The sequence below is a fragment of the Scomber scombrus genome, chromosome 5 (assembly GCF_963691925.1).
Source record: "Scomber scombrus chromosome 5, fScoSco1.1, whole genome shotgun sequence".
Taxonomy (NCBI): Eukaryota; Metazoa; Chordata; class Actinopteri; order Scombriformes; family Scombridae; genus Scomber; species Scomber scombrus.
In genome coordinates, this window is record NC_084974.1 from 21,948,092 (window position 1) to 21,975,842 (window position 27,751).

General features: G+C 42.9%; 2 protein-coding genes across 5 annotated transcripts in view; one reads left to right on the plus strand and one right to left on the minus strand.

The window, feature by feature from the left end:
* Positions 1–1,780: 1,780 nt before the first annotated feature.
* On the plus strand, positions 1,781–6,984 carry pgr (progesterone receptor). Of its 3 annotated transcripts, none has more exons than XM_062419825.1 (9): positions 1,781–2,438; positions 2,559–2,741; positions 3,400–3,509; positions 4,656–4,772; positions 5,100–5,405; positions 5,748–5,892; positions 6,051–6,181; positions 6,569–6,726; positions 6,829–6,984. In XM_062419825.1, the coding sequence occupies exons 1-9, from the start codon at positions 1,852–1,854 to the stop codon at positions 6,982–6,984; spliced, it is 1,893 nt and encodes a 630-aa protein (XP_062275809.1). In that variant the 5' UTR covers positions 1,781–1,851. The 3 variants fall into 3 exon arrangements, with proteins under 3 accessions (XP_062275809.1, XP_062275810.1, XP_062275808.1); XM_062419826.1 differs by having other exon boundaries at positions 1,781–1,942; positions 2,306–2,741; XM_062419824.1 differs by having other exon boundaries at positions 1,781–2,741.
* Positions 6,985–7,820: 836 nt separating this feature from the next.
* Positions 7,821–27,751, minus strand: part of LOC133980298 (rho GTPase-activating protein 42) — a 64,850-nt gene continuing 44,919 nt past the window's right edge. The window contains exons 8-25 of one of the 2 annotated variants that reach the window (XM_062418979.1): positions 27,073–27,202; positions 26,585–26,685; positions 25,676–25,785; positions 24,855–24,911; positions 23,005–23,083; positions 22,625–22,664; positions 22,194–22,256; positions 21,928–22,002; positions 21,166–21,250; positions 20,910–20,968; positions 19,992–20,097; positions 19,578–19,737; positions 12,745–12,895; positions 12,052–12,441; positions 11,543–11,699; positions 10,303–10,365; positions 10,096–10,175; positions 7,821–9,249 (exon numbers count right to left, since the gene is read on the minus strand). In XM_062418979.1, coding sequence (XP_062274963.1) covers positions 9,161–9,249; positions 10,096–10,175; positions 10,303–10,365; positions 11,543–11,699; positions 12,052–12,441; positions 12,745–12,895; positions 19,578–19,737; positions 19,992–20,097; positions 20,910–20,968; positions 21,166–21,250; positions 21,928–22,002; positions 22,194–22,256; positions 22,625–22,664; positions 23,005–23,083; positions 24,855–24,911; positions 25,676–25,785; positions 26,585–26,685; positions 27,073–27,202 — 1,995 coding nt within the window. In that variant the 3' untranslated portion in view covers positions 7,821–9,160. The remainder of the gene's footprint in view (positions 9,250–10,095; positions 10,176–10,302; positions 10,366–11,542; positions 11,700–12,051; positions 12,442–12,744; positions 12,896–19,577; positions 19,738–19,991; positions 20,098–20,909; positions 20,969–21,165; positions 21,251–21,927; positions 22,003–22,193; positions 22,257–22,624; positions 22,665–23,004; positions 23,084–24,854; positions 24,912–25,675; positions 25,786–26,584; positions 26,686–27,072; positions 27,203–27,751) is intronic. The other variant, XM_062418980.1, reaches the window with a different exon arrangement.

Below are 27,751 nucleotides of genomic sequence, written 5' to 3' on the forward strand. Positions count from 1 at the left end.
TACACAATCAATCAATCAATCAATCAATCAATCAATCAATCAAACTTTATTTATATAGCACATTTCATACATACTAGTGTAGTACAAGGTGCTTTACAATTATATGATTGACAAGCTGATAATATGGTGTTACATAAGAATTGAAGGCTGCTGGTGGTCACTGTGAGCCACTTGCGTCACAATTACAGATTAATGTTTGAAAACTAGGCCATTATAGCATTTGAAGAACACATCATGTAGATATGCATGAGAAACTGTTCACCAAGAATTATGTAGGCCACAGCATGAGAATCCCTAGTGATAATGGCAAACACATGACGCAGAAGATAGGGCCAAGGCCTGCGTTTACATCATAACATGCATAAGCAACATCCATACTCGACTGATTAACTTGAATAGTGAAACCCTTTCTGTTATCTAACTAACAGAAATGTTCTCTAATGTAAGTAAGATGAGTAGAAGTGAGGTGAGGGTGCTGTTATGACACAATAAGAAATATAGAAGACTATCATGCATAAAATGCCAGGTAAACTGGTAATTCATCACTTTATCAAAGGTTATTTGTTGCATTTGGCAAAAGATAAGACATAATGCTTGAAATGGCAACTTTGGTTTCAAGCAGCAGAAAATAGACATCAAAATGGAAAAGATCGTTAAATTAAACTAAGAGGAAAAACTAAGAATTATCTTTTTTAGAAACAGAAGTTATACTTTGACTTCATTACAGGATACAGACCTTACATAACACTCCATTCACCCAGTTACTTCAACACCTCACTGCCATAGAGATTAATGATGTCTCAAAGTGGCAGATAAAACTGCAAAGCACTATGGATTGCAGTGATTTTTTTTTATCTCAGACTCTCCCACCTTTCTCACGGTTACAAACACCATGTAATCATATTCTTATGGCTACAAATGGTACTACTCCTCAACCAAAGTGAATATATATTGTTATCAAATTTTGTTGTCATATATATGTGTGTGATATATATATATATATATATATATATATATATATATATATATATATATATATATATATATATATATATATACATATATATATATGTATATGCACACACACACACACACACACACACACACACACACACATATATATATATGACAACAACATTTGTTGATGTTCATTAGAGTTCAGCAGGGCTGGTAAGGGTGACAATAATTGCTATAATTGATTTTTGGGATAAATAAAAGTATTGTAGTCTCATCTTTATAAGGCACCCAGTATTTCCTCATTTGGCCAAAACTGTCACCATGTTGACCTCAGTAGGGTGGAGACTAATCATTCTACACACTGAAGTAAACCACTGTAGATTCTCCCCAGTGGCTGGCTATTTCACTGTAGGTCTGCTGTCAAGTGTACATACATTTCTCCAGCGTGGCTCTGCGTTGATTCTTTCCATGACATCCTTTAGAGGATTAGCTATTTACTCTCAATAGGAAAAGCAACTGGAAATCTGTGAAGAATTCAACTTTTAAACATGACACCCACAACAAGGATTTACCTAAATATGTTGTCATGTTAGTTTTATATAGTATAGCCAGGTTATTTTAAGTATAGATTGTAGGCTACTATATATCTATACTATATAGTATAGAATCTATACTATATAATTGTATAGCAGATTGATCAGCACAGGCTGAAAGTTGGTTTTATATCATTTTCTGAGCAGCTGTTAAATTGCACAGAATTGACTCATAGGTAAAAGAAAGGCGAAGTCACAGCCTTTCTCGACTGGGAGGAGGATTACAGGAACCACAACCTATCACACGCCGTCCGAGCTCCGGCGCACTCAAGTCTCTGCTGTGCGCTTCGTGGCTCAGAACATGGAAAATAAAGTCAACGGAAGGATGATCACTATTAGTACTTCGATTGCTGACTCCACCGATACAAGAGTAAGTGAATTAATTGAAGCTGGATACAATACTAAATTATCTAACGAGCCACCGTCTCTGACTTGCATGTCCTCCTCATCCTTGCGTAATTATGGTAACGCTGGCACACTGGTCCAAGGTCATTCCAGCGGCGACGGTGCAGTTTTCAAAGACTTTAACATGCTCGATGGTTCACTTGCTGCAAAACATTTTTATGGCCGTGGCACTGAATTTTTTAAGAGTGACAGTGTGCCGTGCGAAGATTTTGTAAAAGTTCAGAGGACCACTGTGGCCACATCCGAAAGTTTGCCAGGCGCAAGTTTAAGCCTCTCCTCTACAACCGGAGCGTGTAAATTCATTAAGGATGAAAATGAACCCTCTGTGATTATGGAAACTCCGTTTCCCAGCTTTGATCCATCATCAGAGATACCTGATCTTGACACCTGCTGCGACACGGACAGGAAGCAGCTGGGGCTTGGTGACAGGGAGTCGGTAGGCTTTACGCCAGTCGCGGCAGTTCCTAGACCAGCGCTGGAGGGATCTCCAAACTTTCTGATCGACCTGAACCAATCAGAGCAAATGCCGTCGCTGACCTTGCAGAGGACTGACTCCAGGTCTGGTTTGTCCGTGAAAGGTGTGATCGACTTTGACGCCAACACTCAACTGGCGATGTACAAGACCGAGGTTCCCCGCTGGCAGATGCAGACCTCTCTGGGTGAGCCTCAGTACTGGTGCCATACTGCAGGGATGACGGAGGACCCGTTCACAAACAACGGCTATCATGGGGTCCAGAGCCAGGCTTTGACTCAGCGGAACCTCTCACCTTTCACCGCTTTCCCCGGGTAATTACAAACTCTCACGTAGATAAAACCATTTTTAATTAAAACAGAGGCAATGCACGTATTCATGACGAATGCAGGTCTATTGTAAGTGAGACTTTAAGAGTTAAAAGATAGATCAATTTACAGATAGGTCTGTATATTAATCATTACATTTGATAATCATCTCAATGTGAGGACAGATCACTCCCCAGTGCTCAACAATTACACGTGTATCATTCTGTCAGTCTATTTCTGAGGCTGAGAAACAAGAAAAAAGACAAACTTGTTGTTTTTCACTTCACTATCTAGACTGCCACCTGTCTCTCATGGAAATGTTATAAAATCAGTGCACTTCTATTGATAACAAGTAAGAGTGAGTGATAACAACTTATCCCATTATTTGTGTTTAGTTTCCCAATTACCATAAATATCTGCGTGAATAAAAAAAGAAAAGAAAAACAATTCGCCTAATTATCCCCTGCTCTACACCCATGCACCTTTATATCAACTAACATTGAGGGCCCCTGTTTCAAATGAACATTTCACCCTAATCTTAATGTAGAAAAGTTAAAAGGAGGATTACATTTTAAAATTAAGGTGTTTTGCATGTTAAAAGTAATCTTTTCGTAGTTTGTACCTAAGTTTTGCTTCATCAATGCAACTGTTTTCCTTTTTTCAGTATGCCACCTCAAAGACTGTGTGTGATCTGTGGTGATGAGGCGTCTGGTTGCCACTATGGAGTCTTAACCTGCGGGAGCTGTAAAGTATTTTTTAAAAGAGCTGTCGAAGGTGAGGAAAGAAAATGTTCTTCTACTTTTTTTTTCTCAGTCAACGATAAGCCTTTGTCACAGAGAAACTTTTTAAACTTGTCACAGTAGCAAAAGCACAGGTGTAAATGATCAAATTAATGATGGCTGAATTATGTATAGCTGCTTCAGTTTCAGGGTCCTGGTATTGTGCTCCTGTCATGATTTACTGTAGCCATTGTTGATGTTATTAATAATAGCTGTGCTTTTTCTAATATGACTGTGGTTGTAAAAAAAAGACCTTTACTGTCCATGGTACTCATATATATTGTACTGGGACTGTCATGAAAGGGGAGAACCTAAATCCTCACCTACTGCGGACAGTTTAACTACTTTTTCCCCCCATATTTTATTCTATTTCAAGATGCCTTTTTAACATGAGGCCGCATCAAATGTGTGACATATTTGAGTCATATTTGTTGTCATATTTCCCACTTTGCTGTCGCATCTTTCTCTTCCAATGTACACTAGGACTACAGTTAGCCCATTTGTACTGACTGTGGTCTGTCGGTGTTCACATACTCTCATACCCACTGTGGTTGCTATGTTCTTTATACATGTTAAATTGTAACAAATGCCATTTAATATTTTGCTTTTGTAGATGGAAATGTGCCACCTAAGGTAATCTAGTTACAGGTTGTGGTTGTTAATCAGTGGACATTGTTCCTGATAAATAAACAAAAACATGAAAAATGGAAGAAAAAAAAGAAACACTGAATGTTACAGGCTGTAACCAAATATCAGCTACCAGGGAGTTACCACATAAGATTTGACTGACCTTCTATGGTAGCTGCTAAAGGTCATTAGCAACAGTATCACATTGACCAGTGTTCACCATGTTCCTTGTCTTGGACTTGTTTTTCTAGTTATCTTGAAATGCGAGATATCTAAGAGCCACTATGTCTCACCACGGCTGTGTCACTCTGTCCTCACAACCCTGCCTCTATCTAATTTTCCTCTTAAGATCTCTCCTCAGCACACCAAGTGTGGAGTTGAGTAGCCATGCTAATAGTCAGAAGCCCTTCAACACTTTTTTCCTCCTCATTATGTGCCTCTTCTTCTCCCTACATATTTGAAAACCAAGCATTGTTAAAATAGTGTGTATTGTCTGTACCCTTTTACTCAACAGGCCATCATAGCTATCTCTGTGCTGGGCGAAATGACTGCATTGTGGACAAAATCCGGAGGAAAAATTGCCCTGCGTGTCGCCTCCGAAAGTGCTATCAAGCAGGAATGATGCTTGGAGGTACCCTTTTTGTTGGATTTCGTTTTTTGCACAGAGCTATTGCACCCATATGACAAATATAAACTACCAAGTCACACTTTGAAACCATGATTAGCATAAAAGAGAATGTTCAAAGTGTTCAGATCAAAAGAACAATTAATTTATATTAAACAGGATCCTTTTGCAAGCATAGGTATTGAACTCCTTTTTTTATATCCAAGTTTGAGCCATTTCACCACTTTAATAGTGAATTTGCTTGGCATAGAAAGCAAAACAATGAAGCTCTGTAATGTGGGCACAAATGCTCTTCCTTATCAGATCTAACTAAATCTTGTATTTATGTCACAGGCAGGAAGCTAAAGCGTTTTGGGGCATTGAAAGCCTTGGGGTTGGCCCCGTCCCTGATGTTCCAGTCCCACTTGGCCATGTCCAACAACAATCAGGCCTTGACCTCCATGTCGTGCATACCAGGCATCCGTGAGGTGCAGCTATCGCAACAGATCATCAATATCCTGGAAAACATCGAACCAGAGACCATTTACTCCGGCTATGACAGCTCCCAGTCTGATGTCCCCCATCTTCTGCTAAACAGTCTCAACGGGCTGTGTGAGAAACAGCTGCTGTGGATCGTAAAGTGGTCCAAGTCTCTGCCAGGTAACAGCTCTGTGCAGCTCATGGTCACAGCATTTGTTGCCATGGGGACCCACCGGCAGGCCTCACCGAAGGTCTCAGCCTTCACACTGAAGGAGATAGAGGGTTTTTTAAAGCCATCAATACTGGCTATAACAGCAGTTTCCCCAGGTGGTATAAAACCACTTGATTGTCACAGGAAATGATAAAATAGAAAGCAATATTATAAAATGAATGGCATTAAAGTTTTAAACTGAGCCAGAATATAACTAGAAACCAATTGCACCACTGGGTATGATAATATAGTTGTGCAGACAATTTGATCTGAAACGTCAATCTAATACAGGATGTTATTTTCTTTCTAAGGATTTCGGAATCTTCACATCAACGATCAGATGACCCTCATCCAGTATTCATGGATGAACCTGATGGTGTTTTCTCTTGGCTGGCGCTCCTTTCAGAATGTCACCAGTGAATATTTATTCTTTGCACCTGACCTGGTTCTTAGTCAGTAAGTAACTTCCATCACACAGGCAATCTGAGTTTCCTTTTGAATTACAATGGTGTATGATAAAGAGTTGTAAAGACATATGCATGAGTGATTTAAGATGAGAAAAATGATCTACATTGTTCAAAAACACAAACTGTTCTATATTTTTTTCTGTTCAGGGAACAAATGAGGAGATCTCCAATCTATGACCTTTGCCTGGCAATACAGTTCATCCCTCAGGAATTTGCAAATCTTCAAGTTACCCGCGAGGAGTTTCTTTGCATGAAAGCCATAATATTACTCAACACAGGTAAGAGACAGAAAATCGGTGGCAGACTCAAGATCGACTATTTGTTTTTACCTTAAGTTGACCTTCTGGTTGGAACTAGTTACACTGCGTATAAAGTGTTGCAAACATGGATGTGAAGCTTTGATGACCCTATAAAGGGAGTGTTGCAACGGGTGACTGGACCTTGACGGGATTTATGTTGCAGCTGTTATCATGTCCCAGTTTTACGCTCACTAAAAACATTGTTTTCCATAAGTAGCATGTTACTTCCAAAATAATCATTATTAACTGGCATTGCATCTCATAAGTGCTTGTAAAGCTTTCTTTTATAGTTTTCTACATTTATAAGTGAATAATGTGTTTGGAGAAATTCCATTGTGAATGTACAATTGTCCTGTCTGCTCTCAGTGCCTCTTGAAGGAGTCAAAAGCCAGGCAGCATTTGAAGATATGAGACAAAACTACATTCGGGAACTGACCAAGGTCATCCACATAAAGGAGAAGGGCATGGTGGCAAGCTCGCAGCGATACTACCACCTCACCAAACTGATGGATGCCATGCATGATGTATGCTCCCTCAATGATCTGAGTACAGAAGCATTGATTCATATGTGTCTTAAGATATTTTAATGAGTACTAAGCCAAACATGAATGTCTCTTTTTGGACAGATAGTGAAGAAGGTCAACCTGTTCTGTCTGAGCACCTTCATCCAGGCAGACGCCATGAGAGTGGAGTTTCCAGAGATGATGACTGAGGTCATTTCCTCCCAGCTTCCCAAGGTCCTGGCAGGAATGGTGAAGCCCCTCTTGTTCCATACCAAATGATGATGCCAGCACAGACATCACGAATCTGCAGAGACATCTTGTGACTGGATTATTCACCCAACTATTACTGGATTCTTCATAGCCTTCACTAATGTAGCCAGCTACCTATACTTTGCCAAACTGCCTCTAATGCTTTTTTAGCTATTTTACTTTATGTAGTTAAACAGAATCACATTCCTTCTAATGTTTTTGTAGAGATATCTGGAATATCATAAATTCAGAGGGATCAATCAATAAACCTCATCTGTATAAAAAAAACCTCAAATCTGGTGTAGCCACCCTTTCCCCATCAACATATTGTCTATATATGGTACTAGCTGGTTGGTTTTGAGATACTGACATTACTGAAGTTGCAAAAAAGAAAAAAAAGATAAGAGAAACAAAGAAATGTTTCTCACCTAAATTTTCATCTCTGCAACTTAAATTAATGAAATTTAGTATGACTCACCGAAACCTACTGGGAGGAGAAACTGAGAAGAACACTTTGTTTAAAACATTTGTAAAATCCTGTTTGTACACTTAAATTAATTAGCACACATCTCCAACCAGGCTGCACAATGCTATAAATCGTATTTTTATAATAAAACATATTTAATAGTTTTGATTATACTCAAGTGCAGTAGATCTAATTCATGAAAAGCTTAGCAATCTTTATAAACCCTTAAAATGTCAGATTAGTATTCAGATCTGTACAAACAATGAATCATGCCTTAACTGTACCATGGTCGAACTTTAAACCACATCTTCTTGAAATCATTCAATATGTTTTTGAATTGTCCAGCTGACATTGTAAGCAAGCACAAGTTAAACTTACCGACTGTGACAAAGAATTTGAACTACAGGTCTAATAAATCATGCTGTTTATTTATAGACATGCTAATACACCGTCAAGACACAGTAGATGATTGCAAGGAAACAAGCTTGCCATACAAAAAGAAAAACAAAACAGAATGCCAAATGTTACATATTCAGGATGTAGATATAATTTCCGTGATATCGCCCTGCATGTTAAGACTGTAAGGGAGTATTATCCCGGCATCGCTGTTCAAGGCCGCCTCACATTCTCAAAGATGTAAATGGAAAAAGAACATCATGATCTTGGCGAGTGCACATTCTCAAATAACTCCCCAAATACATTTTTCGTGCCCCAGCGAAAGACTTAAGTTTTCAGTTTGTAATAACCGAAAGGCAAAAAGCTTGTTGATTATTTTCTCTCTTTAATCTTTTTTTATTTTCTGAAACTGTATCACTTCAGTTAACTTTTTGGATAGCTATGAACTTTGTATTTTTTAAATGTTGTGACAGTAATAGAGAATACATGTCTTGTTGTCATTGCTTGTACACCAATGTACCACAGTAACACAACAGGTATTAAAGGTGAAGCCTTCACCTCATAAAAATTGCATTCATGACATTATAAAAACACTTTTTTTTAACATATGAAATATATTTGATGTGATAATTTATAGTAATAAACTATTAGGAGAAGTGAATATTTTTAATTAGCATTTACAGAGAAACTCAAGAGCATTAATGTACAGTACAGTACTGTAAAGCTAACCAGAAAGTGCACTGCAGCAGTGAGCAGGTTCAGTAGATGAACAATAATCACAGGCCAAAAACATTAAAGTTAAGGTGCAAACCCATTATGTTCTTTCTATTTGATTAGATAAGTATCCTTATTTTAAATCACAGTTTGTTCAATTACAGTTATTACAAAATGTTTATGAAACTACAGATTTCCATTATCAACTTGAGTGTTACATTGATATAGTGGGAAGTTAAAAGATAATATATTTCTGAGAATAAAACTTGTGAAATGGGATGTGATTGTTTTGTGATTCTGTAGGCTAATACTGGGCCTAAAACCATCTGTGCAGTCCATGGGTAATATACTGTATTTACATGTAAGTAAGAGCAATCATCCTCCTAAGTACTGGCTAGCTGCAGAATCCCCAAACATTTGATAATTAATTCATTACAAAAAAGAATTGAGCTTGAACTTCTAGCACTGTTTTAGCTGTTACTGCTCTGTTTGGTATCTGCTAGAAATGCATACAATACAGAAATGTCATACATGATACCAGCAATAATTAGAACAACAACAACAAAAACCAAAAAACATGATTTTTTCCCCCATGGATACCATGAAAAATATGCAATGTTTACCAGGTTTCTAGAGGAAGACGACATAATTCTCAGGGATTAAACCTGTCTTTCCCTCATAAGTTGCTTGGAGCCAGCCTGGTTCAACAGAAGGGTAGACTACCAGAAAAAAAGAAAGAAAAAATAATTTAGTGAAAAAAAAGAGAAAAAGAGAACAATTCTTTACCTAGTGTAATGTGATAAGAACCACTGAGCCCACATTTGATGACATTATTTCCCAGACTTTTCCCTGATAACATTTATTGCAGATTGAGGAAGACTCTAGGAAAGACTGCTCTTTAAATTCAGTCCCTACTGAATATTTCAGCAGGCTTGAAAGCAGGATTATATTGCTTAATCACACACATACAGTATAAAACAAAAACAAAAAATGACATGGTTAATCATTATTGAGATGCTCTAAAAAGAGAGAAATCGTAAAAAAAATGACCAGCTTAAACAATCTAGCAGAGATGTGCTGAATAAGGATGTCGAGGAAAATGGCCTGCTAATGTAGCGAGCAATAAAAGTGGTTTGCCTGCTGGTAAATGGTAGGGAGCATTTGTTGACGTTTTTGCATTTGGCTGCTGGCTCTGCTGTCAGTGTTAACAGGGAACAGGCACTGGTGCCTTCCATCACTAGGTTACAGTGACCTGCCTGCACTCATTGTGGGCCAAGTGATCACTTCATGGAAAAGGCAAGAGGTAATAAAAAAATCCTGGGGCTGTTTGGATTTTAGCAATGCATATGGGGGCGTCGTGCTAAGAGCCAAATCATTTTATGCCTCAACATAATACTGGGAATTAGCCAAGTCTTTGCTGTGTGTTGCCAATATGCAACAGACTGTCTGTGTACACTGTTCAAATGTCCATTAGCCTGCGCAAAGAGACAGAGGCATGTGTGCTTTAGTCAGATCTTCTGAAGCAAAGTTAGTATAATTTTTTGCCTTGTTTTGGCTCTGCTTACCATTTGAGAATTGCGCCCCCTGGGGGAAGCTTAGCTCATGGCTGTGCTCTGCTTCACAGGAATACATCGCCTTAGCATCTCTATAAAGACAACAACAACAACATCAACAAAAAAACTACAGATCATTTCATGGTAGGTCTGGAGAAATGAAACAGGGATTAATAAGGTTAAACTGTAGAATATGGTGCCATGTTTTTTATACAGTACCTTCCAACTGGTACAGACTGTGGGGAAGAGGCATTTTCAAAAAGCAGTGCTCTGGCAGCAACCCTGCAAAAAATGAGAAAAATGAACACGGAAAATGAAAAACAATACTATTCACTCTACCTGACAGCTGTTAACAAGGATAACATTAACAGCAGAAAAAGAGCTGTTTGAAAAATGTCACCCAAAAGAAAAATATGTGCCAAGATCAGATGATGTAGAGTCAGTAAATGTGTGAAATCTTTTTTTGATATATTATTGTCTATAAAATCGGATGTGCAACCTGAGAGAGAAAGTCATACCTTTCTGACCTTTTTTGGACCACAACACATAGATATACTTACTCTTGGCCCTGCCAGCATTTCTCATTGTTTAGAATGACGTGAAAGGCGTAACGACACAATAGGGGAGGTTTCCTTCCTCAGGGTGGACTCAGCTTCAGCATGATGCTGAACTGAGTTTAACCATATAACAGGGCTGCACTTGACCCTGCGCACAACAACCTCAGAGTCAAGGGGACAGCAGAGCCTAGGGCGAGCTGGGTGGGTGCTATACATGGAAACCACTTTAGAGACTTGTGTGACTGGCTTCTCAGACATCACAAGTCAAACAATCTGTTTGTCCCAAGAGGAGTGTAGACTGCTGCTGGGTCACATCAACCCAAGAGCAGGCAGAGCATAATTAAAGTCAGCTCTCCCACAAGAAAGGAAAAGACATAAATCTCCTAGCACATACTCATCTGATCTTAGAGTCCTCCCAATGCTCACTGCTCATAAACAAACGAAGGAGGAAGCTGACGACGCAGAGGGGAGAGAAAGAGAAAGGGAGAAAGTCGGAAAGAAATGTTGCTGAACTATTGACCTTAAGCCTTATTGACCTGCAGCTATTTTGTGCTACACATAAACACATAATCAGGGGTATCAGGGCTGCAACCAACAACTATTTTCATCATCTAATACGCTGCAAAGCTTTGCTGGATTAATCAATAAATGGTGAAAAATGCTCATTGTATCTTCCCAGAGCTAGGGTAATAGCTTTAAATCGTTTAAACAGATCAGCGGTTTAAAACTCATACAGCAGATCCTGACATATGAGTGGTAGGAACTAGTGAATGTTTGTCATTTATGCCTGATACTTTAAAAAGTGCCAATTAATCAGTGGCTAATCAATTATTCAACTAATCGTTTCAGCGCTGGGTTTAAAGTGATTGACAATGTGCATAAATTATATTTCAGTTCATTACACTGAGCCAGGTCTTTGGTAGCCGTTGCTGGCTGAGGTGTCCATCCTGCGGCGAAGCACTTGTTTTGGTGGAAGGTCTGGATGCTCAGTAGGCTTTAAACTCTCTTTGGACTCCAGTGTTGACAGACTTTGGGCAGATCCAGAGCAGCTCCTGCGGCCTTGAGGAAGACATACAAACAGTAACTCCTGTCTTCTTGGAAATGAAACAAAGACACTAAAGTTTTATACACCATACCCAGTAAATTGGAAGATGTACCCTGTAAATGATACTTCAAAACTGCTGTTTAAATGATGCTCAAATCACAGGGGTGCTATCAATCTTTAAAAGTATTCAATCCTGTATTCTGTCTTTTAAAGTATTCAGTCCTGGAAGAATACGTTATGACAATAAAACCTCTCACTTTATGAATTCTGTCCAAAAATTACATTTTCATGAGGTTTGTTTCCACTTCATTACTGCAAGTGAAACCAACCAGGCAAACATAAACTGGCATTATTTGATGTTCCTACCTTCAGATATATGCAGTGATTTGAGAGAGGGAGCAGCAGAGCGGTTCAGCAGTCCTGGCCTGAGGTCAAAGTGGCTGTGTGGTGCTTTTTTGGGTGCAGGAGACAGCCTGGGTGTGGTGCTGACTGAGGACACACTGAGAGCATCCTCTGATTCTCCATCTGTACGCCCTGCATCCTCCCTGGAGCTGGACTCTGGGCTGCTGATGCACACCGTGCTCCTGGGGCCATTTGAGAGCTGTGATGGTGTTCGGCGGAGGTCCAGGAGCGACTTGTCCTTGACCTGAGCACAGGAGGCTGTTTTGGAGGAGCTGTTCTGCTCAGAGGAGTGGGAGGACAGAGACTCCATGCTGCCCATGGGGGTGCTGCTTGGACTGCTACTGAAAGTGTCACCTATGCAGGGACCAGAGAAGAGGCATACAAGGCCCTCATTAAAACCTGCTAAGTGAAGTGCAGAGTGAGGAAATGAATGTGGTTACTATGGCTTAAAGAAAATGCCTTTCTCTGAAGATATCACTCACACTCATGAAGCCTAAATGGAAATCTCATGACTCATTTCCATTTCAAAAATACAAAGCAAACAGAACATTTTTGAGACAGTTTGTCCAGATGTCTGACTGTTAATATGTGCCACGGATTTTTGGTATTTTGGCAGTAATGTAGTTTGATGGTGATATTTACTGATTTGGTACTCACTTTCTGCATCTGCCAGGCACAGTGTTGGGGTGTAGATGCTGCGTGGTTTCCTGGGCGCAGTGGACAGACAGATGGCTCTGCTTCTGCGGGAGCCAGGCCGGCTCTGGGGTTGAGGCAGGGGCACATTGGGGTCCGGAGGCTGGTGAAAGATCTGAAAGTCCAAGCAGAAGCACTAATTACTCTACACAACTACACCATCTCTTTATTCCTTATCAATATAGGCGGATACCTGTGTTATTGAAATTTGCTACCAATATTTTAAGAATCTTGCTACCCAGTATAGGGTTGGATGTTATGACAATCTATACCATGAGACTTAAGTATTTTGTCAGCCATCAGATATTTTGCAAAACTATTTATACTGAGGTAGTCTTTTCTTGCAATAAACCAGTTAGATCATACCAGGTATAACACAAACAGAGATATCTACTTTGAAATAGGGTTCTCTTTCATAATATTTCGTTCGATGTCTCACTATGGGATGCACGCCTCGCTGCAGCCCTCAGAAGCATTTATCTCATTACGCCAATCCTGATTGGCTGGTGAACGTGTCCGTCCGCCACAGGTAGTCCCACCTACCTTAAATAACTCATGCGGACGGCACCACCCTCATTCAAACACCTTTTCTCACTCGGAGCATATCTCGCGTCCAGGGCTAGCTAGCTTAACTGTCCATAGACGGATCTTATTTAGCTTCTGTCGCTGGGCGCTACTAGCTTAGGACATTTTTTCTGCTTCGTCGGTCACACCAGATCGAACTCAGTGCTTTCCTGCCCTCCACGGCTTGGTCAGCACTGCTCTCGACGCCCCACCACGGCTACTCGAGCACCGGGCATTAGCACACCAGCTAATTCTCGGCTTCTTCACGGTTAGCACACCAGCTAACTGCCTCGGCTCCCTGCCTGCACACCAGCTCGCACGGAATGGAGGCTAAAACCCCTCACACCAGAGGGCACGGAGACTCCGGAGCCAGAATCTGTCGCTGCGGGAATAAGATATCGAGCATGGATCCACACCAGGTCTGCTCGTGCTGTCTTGGGCTGGAACACGCCCGGGGCGGCTATCGAGGTCCCCGGCTCGTGTCAACACTGTGCGGTGTTCACCATCAAGAGTCTCCACAGACGACTAGCCCGCCAGGCTAGCCTGTCTGGACATGACCCCTATCTCTCTTCCGACGGCGCCGCCGTCGAGGGCGGAGAGGAGGTGGGGGTCGCTGCGGTGGCGACACCGGAGGCTAGCGCCAGCTGGGGCTCCCAGCTCGAGCTAGCCGCGGTTCCCCCGCTGGAGGAAGACGTCCTGGATTTGGACTATGGGGAAGATGATGATGGCGCCTTGGATCTCCTCATATCAGAGGATGAAGAAGAGGATGACATCTTCATCACGCCGGCTCGGGCTGCAAAGCCCGCGGCTTCCGTCGACTCTCGGGATGGAGACGAGAGTAGCACACCAGCTTCTCCCTCCCCCAGCTCGGACATGCTCGACGTGTGCAAACGCGCTGCTGCCCGGCTGGGCATCCCCTGGCCTGCTGTCGTAGCTGAGACCACCAGATCACGGTACGAGGGGAAGAAATTGCCCTTGGCCAAGAGCGCGACGAAGCAACTTCTCCCCGTCTTCCCGGAGCTGCTGGAGGAGGTGGCGCGCTCATGGAGAGACCGCCCCTACAGCAGCCGGAGCCCGGTTCCCGGGGCCTCGTCCCTCGACTGTGAGGCGATGGAGAGCCTGGGTCTGCTCCGCATGCCTCCGATGGAGCCACTTGTTGCAGCTCACCTTCACCCCCAGCTGTCAGCGGTGTCCTCCCGGAGCCCCAGCCTGCCGTCCAAGTCCGACCGTTTTCAGTCAGCCCTGACTGAGAAAGCGTACAAGGCGGCGGCGCTCTCGGCCAGAGCGCTCAATGTCCTCTCGCTGCTCACGGCTTACCAGGCTGAGTTGTGCGAGGATGTTGTGCAAACTCAGGACCCAGCTGCGTGGGAGGAGATACCGGTCATCACCGACCTGTGTCTCCGTGTCCAACGCTGCGCGGTCCAGGCCACGGGAAGAGCGATGGGGACCATGGTTCTGCAGGAGCGAGCGCGGTGGCTCAACCTCGCCAGCCTGTCAGACAGAGAGAAGGACGACGTCCTGGACATGCCCATTGTCCCGGAGGGGATTTTTGGTTCCGCCCTAGCATCGATGCAACAACGGTGTGAAGCCAAAAAGAAGGAAGACGAAGCTCTCAAGCTCTGCCTCCCTCGCAAGCCCCCAGCTCCCTCTCCACCTGCGCAGCGTAAATCCTTCGCGCAGGCTGCTTCCCAGGTTTCGCAGTTCAAAATACCGAAACATCCGAAGCCTCAGCCCGCCCCGCCGCCCGTGCCCGGTCGGCCCGGCTGGTTCAAGAAGCCCACGGCCCCAGCTACAGCTCCGCCGGCACAGCCCGCGCAAGCTACCAGCCACCAGGCCAGGAAGAAGAAGAGAGCGGCCTGACCGCCCCTCTCGTCACCGGTGATGCAGCTGGAAGTTCCCCGTTCTCCAGCTCCACCTGTTTGGCTTCCGAGCGTGCACTCCGGGGCCCCCCACGCCCCCATCTCCCAGCTGCCACGGACCGTGCCAGAGCAGACCGGGAGAGACGGACATCTGACGGCAGAGGGTTCAGCGGTTGCCCCTCTCCCATGTCCACAAGCACGCACACACACACAAGTTTTCATAAAGAAAATAAAATGTGTCCCGCTGTCGCATCCAGGCCGAGTGCCGAGGGCGCAGCTAATAAAAGCCAAAACTATAAAAATAAACAGCGCGGTGGCGGCACCTGCTGTCCCACCCCCGGGGAAAGCCGCGGCTTTTCCCGGGGTGAGGGCAGTGAGGTCCCCGTCACTGCGTTGTCCTCCCGGGCCAAAGTGCACAGCACCGCCCAGAGGCCATGTCAGTTTTCCACCACGAGAGGGCGCCACCGCACCGCGGTTGGGACCTCTCATGGTGGAAGAGCTGCAGCGCGTCTCACCTCTCTGCCGCAGGTGGCAGAGGTGGGCTGCGCTCGCAGCTTCGCCCTGGGTGTTGAAGACGATTTTGAGGGGTTACAGGCTGCAGTTTGCCGCTGTTCCCCCTCGATTCGCCGGCATAATACACTCCCAGGCTCAGGGAGAGTCAGCTCGTGTTTTGCAAGAGGAAATCCTCTCACTGTTAAACAAAGGAGCAATCTGTGTCGTTCCTCCCGCACAGTGTCAGAGCGGTTTTTACTCCAGGTACTTTCTGGTCCCAAAACGGGGGGGGAGTGGTATTCACCCTATCCTGGATCTACGTGCTCTGAACAAATTTCTCAGGAAATACAAGTTCAGGATGCTCACACACGCATCCCTGCTGCGCCTGGTGCGACAGAACGATTGGTTCACTTCTGTCGATCTGAAAGACGCGTATTTCCACATTCCAATATATCCTCCCCACAGAAAGTATCTGAGGTTCGCTTTCTAGGGGACGTGCTACGAGTACCGCGTGCTCCCATTCGGTCTGTCTTTAAGCCCGAGGGTGTTCGTCCGGTGCACGGAAGCGGCGATAGCCCCGCTGAGACAGCAGGGCATTCGCTTGGCCACATATCTGGACGATTGGCTGCTTTTGGCACAATCGAGGCAGGAGGCCATGGCGCATACGCGTATTCTCACACGGCACCTATTAGACCTGGGTTTTGTGATAAACGCGGAAAAGAGCATGCTGTGCCCGACACAGGACATAATCTTTCTGGGATTATCCCTGGACTCGGTGATTTTCACGGCGCGCCTCTCGGCGGAGCGAGTGAGAGCTTTCAGAGCATGTCTCGCGCTTTTCCATCCAGGCAAATCTGTTCAATTCAGATTGTGTCTTCGATTACTCGGACTGATGGCGTCAGCCATTCTCGTGGTTCGTCTCGGTCACCTCCACATGAGGGAATTCCAGCTCTGGGTGGCCTCATGCGGGCTGGATCCCGTGCGTCATGGCGCACGGAGAGTGTTGGTTATGCCGGGGTGCGTCAGGGCACTGCGCCACTGGCGAGCCCCGTCATTTCTGACCCGCGGGGTGCCCATGGGCTCTGTCCTGTCCAGGAAGGTGGTCACTACGGACGCCAGCCTGACAGGGTGGGGCGGAATTCACGAGGGCCGGTCAGTGAGGGGCCGCTGGAGTGTGGACCTCCAGCGGTCTCACATAAATTTTCTGGAACTTTCAGCGGTGTTCCTCTCCCTGAAACACTTCCTTCCGTCTCTCATGGGCCATCATGTCCTGGTGAGGACGGACAATACGACGACGGTAGCGTACATCAACCGCCAAGGGGGGTTGCGCTCTCGTCAGTTGCACATGCTGGCACGCAGACTGATCCTGTGGAGCTGCGGTCGTCTCCTCTCCCTGAGGGCGACGCACGTCCCGGGAGCTCTGAACACGGGCGCGGACCTGTTGTCCAGGGGCGCGCCGGTATACGGGGAGTGGACTCTGCACCCAGAGATTGTGGAACAGATATGGGCCCGTTATGGTCGGGCCGCGGTGGATCTGTTCGCGTCAAGAGGAAACGCGCAGTGCGCGCTGTTTTACTCTCTGCGCAACCTGGATGCTCCCCTCGGCATAGACGCACTAGCGCACGTCTGGCCGCACAAGCTTCTTTACGCGTTCCCTCCCCTGGCCCTGATACCCCCCACTCTGTCCAGATTGAGGGACCACGGCCACGCGCTGATTCTGATAGCTCCGCATTGGCCTGCAATGCATTGGCTGGCGGAGATATATCGGTTGCTGTGCGCGCAACCTTGGCAGCTCCCGCTGCGCAGGGACCTGTTATCACAGGGGGGGGGGACGGTTTTCCACCCGCACCCAGAACGCCTGGCGCTGTGGGTTTGGCCCCTGAGTGGTTCAATTTGTCAGCTGTGGGACTCCCACAGCGTGTGATTTCCACTATACAAAGTGCTCGAGCCTCTTCCACTAGGTCTCTGTATGACTGTAAGTGGAGAGTGTTTGAGGACTGGTGTCACAGAAATGGCCACGTTCCTTTTCAGTGTCCAGTAGGTGTGATATTGTCATTCTTACAGGACCTGATTGACAAACGAAAAGCCTTCTCCACAGTTAAAGTGTACTTGGCAGCTATAGCCGCCTGTCACGTGGGGTTTGGGAAACAAACAGCGAGCCAGCACCCGCTGGTTTGCCGTTTTATGAAGGGAGCGCGCAGGCTTCTCCCCGTGTCCAGACCGCTGGTGCCACCATGGGATCTGGCTGTGGTTCTGGAGGGGCTCAAGGGTCCTCCTTTTGAGCCGCTGGGGGGAGCAGGCTTGAAACACCTGTCTCTCAAGACAGTGTTGTTACTGGCTCTGGCTTCGGCTAAACGGGTTAGTGACATCCATGCGCTTTCGGTGCATCCATCATGCACTCAGCTTTTCCCGGGGGATGTGAGGATGATTTTGAAGCCCAACCCGGCCTTTGTGCCTAAGGTAGTGGGCTCGTGTTCTCCTATTGACCTTGTGGCCTTTGCTGCCTCACCTGGAGAGCAGCGGTCACATGCGTTATGTCCAGTCCGTGCGGTGCGCACTTACATGGACAGGACTAAGGGTTTCAGGAGGAGCGATCAGCTGTTTGTCTCCTGGGCTAATCCTCATAAGGGGAACCTGTCACAAAGCAGCGCCTGTCCCACTGGGTCGTGGAGGCGATTGCTTTGGCTTATACGAGTCAGGGTTTGCAGACACCTGCGGGTCTGCGGGCGCACTCGACTCGGGGCTTGGCCGCATCCTGGGCCTTATTCAGGGGAGTTTCTGTTCAGGACATCTGTGCTGCAGCGAGTTGGTCCTCGCCTCTCACTTTTGTCCGTTTTTATATGCTGGACGTCTCCGCTCCGTGCGTGGCACGCGCGGTTTTGCTGTCCTGATTGGAACAGAGTACCTTTTCCCTGTGGGTTGGTGGACGCTCGATAAGCTTGTCTGGCAATACGGGAGCAACCATATCCCATAGTGAGACATCGAACGAAATATTATGAAAGAGAACTTTAGGTTATTTACATAACCCCGGTTCTCTGAGTAATATGAGTGAGATGTCTCACCAGACTACCCTTCTTGCTTGGGCGAGTGAGAAGAGGTGCTTATCTTGAATGAGGGTGGTGCCGTCCGCATGAGCTATTTAAGGTAGGTGGGACTACCTGTGGCGGACGGACACGTTCACCAGCCAATCAGGATTGGCGTAATGAGATAAATGCTTCTGAGGGCTGCAGCGAGGCGTGCATCCCATAGTGAGACATCTCACTCATATTACTCAGAGAACCGGGGTTATGTAAATAACCTAAAGTTATGTGATCTGTGAACAGTTTCTCAAATGAATGTACTCAATGCAGCCAGTCAAGGGAGACGGCCGCCCACCTAACGCCTGGTTCTACTTGAGGTTTCTTCCCGTTAAAGGGGAGTTTTTCCCTGCCGCTGTTGCCAAGTGCTTGCTAATGGGGGAACATTGTGTAACTTTAAATTAAATTAAAGAGTACAGTCTAGACCTGCTCTATGAGAAAAGTGCCTTGAGATAACTTTTGTTGTGATTTGGTACGATATAAATAAAGTTGAATTTAATTTACAAAAAGAATATTAAGATATATACAAACTGTAATATAAAATTGTTTACACAATGATTGAATATACTATCCATATCATCCACCCTCGTGGGGTGCTGTTTAGTGTCTTTTTGTCAAATAGTTTTAAAAATTGCACATCAGCTGGGTTTTCTTTTTCTATAAGAATTGTTATTGGCAAATGGAAAAACAAAGACAGTGTGAATCTTGTGATAAAAGACCTTTCAAATAAGAATGACATAAGGAAAGATTTAGCTAAATGGTGCAGAGAAAACTACAAGCATACTGTACATCAACAAAGACTCACTTTGTTGCAGTTCTCAATGAGTATTTCCACCACAATGTTTTGGAACTTGATGTTCATCATCGCTGCCACAGTCTCCTCTTGAGACCGCATCAGGGTGGGCCCAAAGATGACACCCAGGTTGGACACTGTCATCAGGTTGAACTTGCTCTGGGTGGAAACTCTACAGGTAGAGGACATGGACATGAGATGCTATTCTATATTATGGAATGCTATGTAAAATGTAAACTCTTTCCCATGTAGTGACAGCTTTGTTCTTTACAAAGTACTGCCAGTTTTAAAGAGGCCTGTAAATGCACTGAGGTGTCCCCAAACAATGAAGACAGTTTGATCAGTCTGGGCAGTCTTTATTGTCTCTCACACTGCTGCCCTTTTTTTAGGGCTGCAGCGTAACTGATTCATTACAGGATCACGTACATGACGAGGTGTTTTATTAGCAGCTCCAGCATTTCCTTGTTCCTCTCGGGCAGCTTATGAACCAAGGCATGGACAGCACACACCCTGTAGTTCTGGTCATCTGACTCTGAAGAAAGTAAAATAAGGCATAACATGATCAAGAGGGTGATATACTTACAGCTGACAATGTTTAGAAACTGCAGAAAAAATGGTAATATTACCAATAACAAAATGTCACTCAATGTTGTGATTAGAGTCACAGAATATTTATAGTAATGAGTATACTGGCATGATACTGTCTGACGAGTATAAGTGCAGTTCAGAATTAGATTTCATCAATATGAACATGAATTCCATATAATATGTATAATGAAAAATAACAGAGAAATAAATATGAGAAATAATACATCTCATATTCAGCTGTCTAAGACACTGTATCCAGAGGTGAAGAAAAAAGCAAACCGAGATAAAACCAATTTAACTAACCAGTTTCACATGACAGAGAGAGCAATGTAGCCCCCCCCCCCCTTTTTTTTTGTAGCCTGAGATGGAAACGGTTTAATTGGTTCAATCTTTGCTTGTTTGATTTTCCAGCTGTAATAGCCGGTATGTAGCGCCCACAAAGCTATCTCATAATTGACTCAATTTGAAATACAAGTTCAAACTCAATTTGCTTTCAAATGGTTAGAGCAAATTCAATTTAATCAAAAATACATATTGAAATATTGTGTTCTCTAATGATCAAATACTAATTGAGATTTACCAAATTCAAATGTGCTAATCTTCTGGCACAAATGTAATCTTCCCATTCACACTGTATGTTTTGAACTTGATTATGCCCTGCTGACTTAGGAAATTTTCTTTTATGTATAATAATAAAAGTCAATAAAGCCTTTGCTAAAATATCTATTATATTGTTAGTAACTCTTCATAACTTACTGACAGCCATGATAAAATCTTTGTGGAGCTTGAAGGTCATTAGAGGCTCAGAGAGACACCTGGTGAATAAAGAGAGCAGTTGTCATTTCTTTTCTGAGTGGCATGGATCCCTTTTAATAAATGCAGCCATTTTCAATTTGTGTGTCAGAGGCAGCGCTGAATGCATGACTAACACCAGGGAGGTTTCAAAAAGGCATTATGGAGGCAATGATGATTCCTGACAGCTGAGGACACACAGCTGGTGGGGCGAGCTGACCTGAGGTAATTCTTCAGACCGCTGGTGATAGTTTTGTTGTCCCACGTCTCTGGATCCAGGTCCATATCCACAGGTGCCTTGGAAGCTATTGAAAAACACATTTTATATTCATTTATTCATTTTCCATTTAGATTAGGCTGGAAACTGTTTGAAGCAAGCATTATACATAACACAAACTGACAGGCTGGTTAAATAAGCATTAAAAACAGTGAAGTTTTTCTTAGGTAAAGAGACTCAACCCAAGAATCTGACATAAATGTAAGTGTAAATGAATACATGTGTGGTGTCCGAGAGAGATGGAGATCCAGCTTAAGTGAGAATTTAATAAATCATTGAGACTGTTCCTTTTCGAATATATGAAATATATGCATACACGATTGCCTTGGGTACCTAATAATGTAATGGCAACGTAATGAGGCATAATGTCTGTTACACTGTCACACCACAAGGAGGACACCTTTCCTCACTCTGCAGGCTCATATTATGTTTTATAAAGCTTTTAACTTTAACTTAATAGATTGGATTTCTGAAAATGATAATTCAGGCATGATGAAATTACAGAACTATCTGTTTGTTTTGATATATGGCATGTGAGACTGTTAAGAGAGAAATAGTCTTAACGATAGAAAAAAGCTGTACAATTTCAAGCTTTGATACTTTAAATTTGGCTCCAGTCCCTTTGAACAGAGATCCTATTAGTAGTTTCTATACTACTGTGCCGAGTGGGAAATTGTATTTTTATTTTATATTCGGGTTACTTACAAAAGACTGTGGTCATCAGCTTCTGTACTTTGGAGTTGACCCCTCCGATCCGGTATAGTCCCATCGTATTTAGACCTGCATTGCAATGAAAAAGAAAAAGAAATAATTGGAACAAGGACCAAAGACTTTTTGTTTGACTTTCTGTTGCTCAAGTGCAGCATTTTGTCATGTCCACTAATGAATGAATCACATTTTTATTCATAATCACCACCAGGATGCATTCAAGTCATTTGACAGATGAAAGCAGAGAGATTTAAATGCCTCACCTCTCATCTCCACCAGGTCAATGCATTTCCTCACAAAGTTAAAGCCCGCCTCATTAAGAAGTGCTGTAATACAACACGAGAAATAGTGTTGACACGTCAATTAACCACGCATCATGCAGGAATAATAAGCTCTCCCCTATGCATGTGCCCCAACTAATAAGATGCAACCCTTGTGATGTAACGCTGTGCTATGTCAGCTGAGTGGGTGCACGTCAAGTAATTGTGTTAATGAACAGAGATGGATATAGGTAACAAATGTGTTTGATGTGGGTGTGTGTGTGTGTGTGTGTGTGTGTGTGTGTGTGTGTGTGTGTGTGTGCGTGTGCGTGTGTGTGTGAATGTGTGCAGAGATTTTATTCAAAGTCTTAGAGGCTGAATTTATGCTTTACCATGATGAAAGGGGTTTGGAGAGATTAAAGAAACACACTTACTCTCTTCCTTTTTGCTCAGTATGGCAGGGAGGTTGTAAATCTGGAGATGGTTAACATAAAGCATTATTAAGTTATGAAATCCTTCTCTTTAAAGTTAAACAAAATCCATTAAAGAAGAGAACCATGGCTCAGCCCCCCGCCCCATGCTCCTATGGTTGAAGTGGGCAGTCTATTATTAGAACCAGTGAATGGTGAGCTCATGGTTTCTTAAAAAGATGTTGCTGAACCGAATCTGAACCAGAAGAGGGTGCCAGTGACAAATACATCAGTTTTGGTATTGTATATTTTTATCAAACAAACATACAAATAATCCCCATCCTATCCAAACAGGAGCCAACACAAAATAAATATTTCAAAAACAAACAGGCAGAGGTCCTCACCGGCTCCTTGCCATCCATGGCCTCTAGCCACAATCTTCTGTTGGACTCTGACAGTGCCTGCAGTGTCATAACGCCATGCCTGGAAATATTTCAGAGAAAAGCTGGTCTCAGTCTGATCTCATTGTCTTGGGGCCCCTGGACAGACCATGTTTACACTGGCTGAGACCACTATAAAAGGACTAGTGTGACTAAAATAGCTTGTGTGCAAATGCTTGACTTCAAACTGTGCCCTCGGTTGGCTCTGTGCTTCACATTCCACTCCCAATTAAATGCTACATGTGCTTAATATTAGAGTGATTCATTTATTGCACTCAACATGCATACACCTTTATCTCCTCTGTTTTTCTGCAGCACAGCATTTCTTGTGTCTCATGTCTCACCTCACTGTGCTGAATAGCTTGAAACTGGTGTATTATCTGCACTTCATATGCAGCACTGCTATAGCTGGTAGCAATCTGATGATACTAGCAAATGACAGCTAAACCCCATCCAGTAGTGATGGTTAGTACTAGCGCAGAGCCATGTAGAGTTGCATGTCTTGCAATGAAAGGGTTGTTTCAACCAAGTTACTATACCAAAAAAAAGACATTTTTAATGTTACTTCAAGTGATGCCCAGCCATGCATATAGTTTTGCATTTATTTGTCCAGGTTTTGAGATTTCTGTCTCCGTTATTCATGCCTCCAACCTAAACCAATGGAGGTGAATTTAATTTTGTTTGCAATGCTTACAACATTAAAAATTTAACAGACTCAAGAGCAACATCTCTTTTCAGAAACAACGACAAACATTATTAATCCACAGAACACACAGCTTTCATTGGTAATAAGTACTTCCTACCAAGGCACCTATGAAAACTGTCAACAGCAAGGTCTGTTGATTATTGTAAAAGTAACTGGGACACACTTTCTAGAAAGACATGTTGCTGTTACATTTTTAAAATGTATGAAATGAAAAATTCCTTTGAGCACCATAAATGAAAATGTATTAATTTCTTTACACACTGGGATGGAGGGAGATATCTCAAGATCTGGGCAATCAAAACAAATATACAGGCCTGGCTAGATACCCCTTTTGTGATTTGGGTGAACCAACCCTAGAAATGCAGTTCTGAGATGGTTGGCCTGATTCTGGCTGGGCTATAGGTGTAACTGTATGGTTATTATAATGAGGATGAATGGATGAGCGTGAAGCTGACTGGAGCTTGGCCCACATTGTCCTTGTGTTTGGAACAAGCACCTTGGGGCATCGTCATTTATGATAAATGAGTCGTCCTGCAAATAAACTGCAGTTATTGTCCATGCTCAGCAACACTCACCAAGGGTGAGCAATGCTGGCCCCGCTGGTGCTGTGCAACAATAATGCACACTGATGAGCTAACTTTATATAATGAAATACACATGCAGTAATGAGCTGATATCAAACTCTCATTAACTTGCAACTTGATCAATTCAGCCACTGTTAATCAGTGGGCAGGCAATTTGACAGTGTTTGATTTTTAGCCAATCCCTCATTCTATCCCAGTAAAAACATTTAGCACAAATCCATTATGAATGTTCCCACACAGCTACAGGATTTAAACCTTCTAGAAAGAGGCAAAAGGATCAATTGATTCTCAGAATGATATAAATTAATGCATTGTTTGAGTAATTGCAGACAAGTAGAGAATGTATTATGTATATAGCCTTTAGCCCATATTGACCAAGTGATGTCTGATTTTGTGAAGTGGTAAGAAGGCAAGAGTATTTCATTAGAAGGTCTGAATTTGAGATTGAGTGAATGATACAATTAGCAGCACACATGCAGCACATGCAACTGCTCTGAAAGGGCAGGACTGGTCAGTTCACATACCGGACTTTACAGAAAAACTGAAGTGGTCTGAAAAGAGTTCCACGATAGATGTCATTTCTACATTGACATGAACACAGAGAAAAGACGGAATGGGTTCAAAAATAGAGAAAATATCGATGTTGTGGACATACATCAAACAAGAGGTTGGGAGGGAGAGGACTTTAGGAACATGCACGACACAAACAGAGCTGAAAACATCTGACACTGATAAACAGGGTGTCTTTAAAGATGTTAATCAAACCTGAACAGCTTTTGAATGTTTTAAGTGCTGCATACTCCCATGACAATTTGGGTTAATTGTCAGGATCAATTGGGTTTCGATAAAGCACAAAATGAATGAGAACAAAACATCCCACATGCAAATAATCTGTCTTACAGTCAAATATGTTAGTTGTTCAAATATTCACTGTGTCTTACATTACTGGAAGTACAGCAGGTCTATGTTAAAATGCCACATAAACTTCAAAATATAAAATCTCTAAGGTAATTCAATGCTAACTACTATTATTTACAGTGTATATAGAAGAAACTGCAGCATGCTGACTTGTGGATATTATATTTTATTATATGTAAGGTTTTTCTTAATTAGGAATTCTTCAAATATACTATCCTTACTAATGATGAAATAACAAGACAGCTGACAAATGTCTCAATAAATATATTAAACAATAAATTATGACTATTTTCATGTGACGTTGAACCACATGCTAGAGAGGCTAATAATTGCAATAAATATTAAGTTGTGTGTATGTTTTCAGTCCACGTAAGTTTTACAGTAACACATTTTTGGGAACATATAGATGATTGAGACAGTCACAGACCTCTCCACCACTTCGATATCAAAGCAGAAACGCTTGTCGATGGAGTCAGTTTTCCTCCGAATGCAGGATTTGAGCTTGAACATCTCTGGCTGGATCACAACAAGCCCGTTCTAAAAATAAGCACACGATGCATGAATAAATGTATATTGAAATTAAAAATGAAAGCAATGCACTTATGAAGGTTTCATTTTAATTCTGTCCTTGCAAATATTTTTCAAACATCTAAAAACAGTAACATGATCATCCAATTAGGACATGCAAAAAACCTCTGGGATGGTGGCAACTGGTTGATTTAATAGATGGATGGATGGATGGATTGATGAGTGGGTTGATGGATGAGTGGGTAGGAAGGAAGGTAGGTAGGTAGGTAGTTAGGTAGTTAGGTAGGTAGGTAGGTAGGTAGGTAGGTAGGTAGGTAGGTAGATAGGTAGGTAGGTAGGTAGGTTAGATAGATAGACAGATAGATAGATAGATAGATAGATAGATAGATAGATAGATAGATAGATAGATAGATAGATAGATAGATAGATAGATAGATAGATAGATAGATAGATAGATAGATAGATAGATAGATAGATAGATAGATATATATATATATATATATATATATATATATATATATATATATATATATATATATATATATATATATATATCATATCAACACTAGAAGAGAAATATATATCTATAGTATATAGTATATAATAAGTTGATCATTTGATTTTCATTAAGTCTGTTCAGTTGATCTAACTTTCTCTTTTTAAAGATTATTTCATTCTTTGTCAAACTCTTTCTTCTTATTTTTTCACTTTTCCCCCTCTGGGTTGAGACAATGTTATAACGTCTCAAGCTGAATTAAACAAAGTTACACAAAACTAAACAAAACCAGACTAAACTAAACTAAACTACCTGTTTCCCAGCCGACTTATTTTCAGTGTTGCTCATTGTAAAGGTCTTGCTGCCTTTCTCATATGTGCAGTAGTGACGTGTCCATGTGCATCCCAGAGGACCTAGTAGAGATAAATAAAGAAGAAGCAAATAGTAGTTGAATCAAAACATTTTTCTCTGTGTCACAGGCTTTTGGAAAGACTTCTGAAAATCAATTTGCAATTAAAGTGTGATAAATCAAAAGTTGTTTATTGCTGCTGATAAAAATCGACAGTTTGTGGTACCCCCTCCCCCCCTCCCACCACTTGTTTGAGAGCACATCAAAGTGAATTGGTAAACAGGATGAATTATGAGCTCTGTATGAGAGGATCTCCTCTGCAGAGGCCTGGGAGAACTCAAGACATGTTTATGGTGATGGATGTAAAACCATGCACTTATAAGTGAGACAGGGGGAGGGGCGATAGCATGAGAGGGCATGCCTGGCTGGGAGCCCAGCTAGAAACACTCACGTTTCTCCTGGACATACAGGAAGCCTTCCATCGTCCACTGGCCTGGGGGTTTATAGTCCTGATCTGCAGACCTTATCCTCTTCATCAGCTTCTCCACTTCCTGCTTGGTGCTCACAAAGTTGTTCCGTGTCTGTATGAAAAATGCAGGATTTGAATATCATTGCACAGCCTGCCTAACCTGAGGAGCTGGTTAAGAGATTAAAAAAATAAAGGACAAAAACATCATAAAACTGACAAAAGCATCAAATTTGTGGAACTACACGACACCACCTGGGGAACGAATGACTAACACGCTGGCAAACCAGTTTGAGATACAGACAGAGCATCTAATTCAAATACATTAAGTTTATATTGGAAGCTTTTTCTTCAAGAAAATCCCAAATTACAACAGAGACTCAGCTGTTAATACATCCCAGGAATCCTCTTTTCTGCAGTCAAAAAGGTCAGGATGAGGCTGTCTTATATCCCCTAGTAGAGAGATGCTGAGACAGCCTCATCTTCTCCAGCTATTAGAGCTCTCTGCATCTGAGGACATGGAGACAGGGTTACAGATTGGAAATTGACAGGACAATGGTGCTGACATTTCAGGTCAGAGAGGAATTTGGACCCTCAGGCTGCAGGTGGTGAGGTCATAGTGATGGAGGGAGGGAGGGTGCAAGGCAGCAGCTGTAGTTTTACT

Coding starts and splice junctions, on each gene's coding strand:
- pgr (XM_062419824.1), top strand. CDS start 1,852: ATGGAAAATAAAGTCAACGGAAGGATGATCACTATTAGTACTTCGATT. Junction 3,510..4,655: donor TTTTAAAAGAGCTGTCGAAG/GTGAGGAAAGAA, acceptor TTTACTCAACAG/GCCATCATAGCTATCTCTGT. Junction 6,182..6,568: donor CATAATATTACTCAACACAG/GTAAGAGACAGA, acceptor GTCTGCTCTCAG/TGCCTCTTGAAGGAGTCAAA.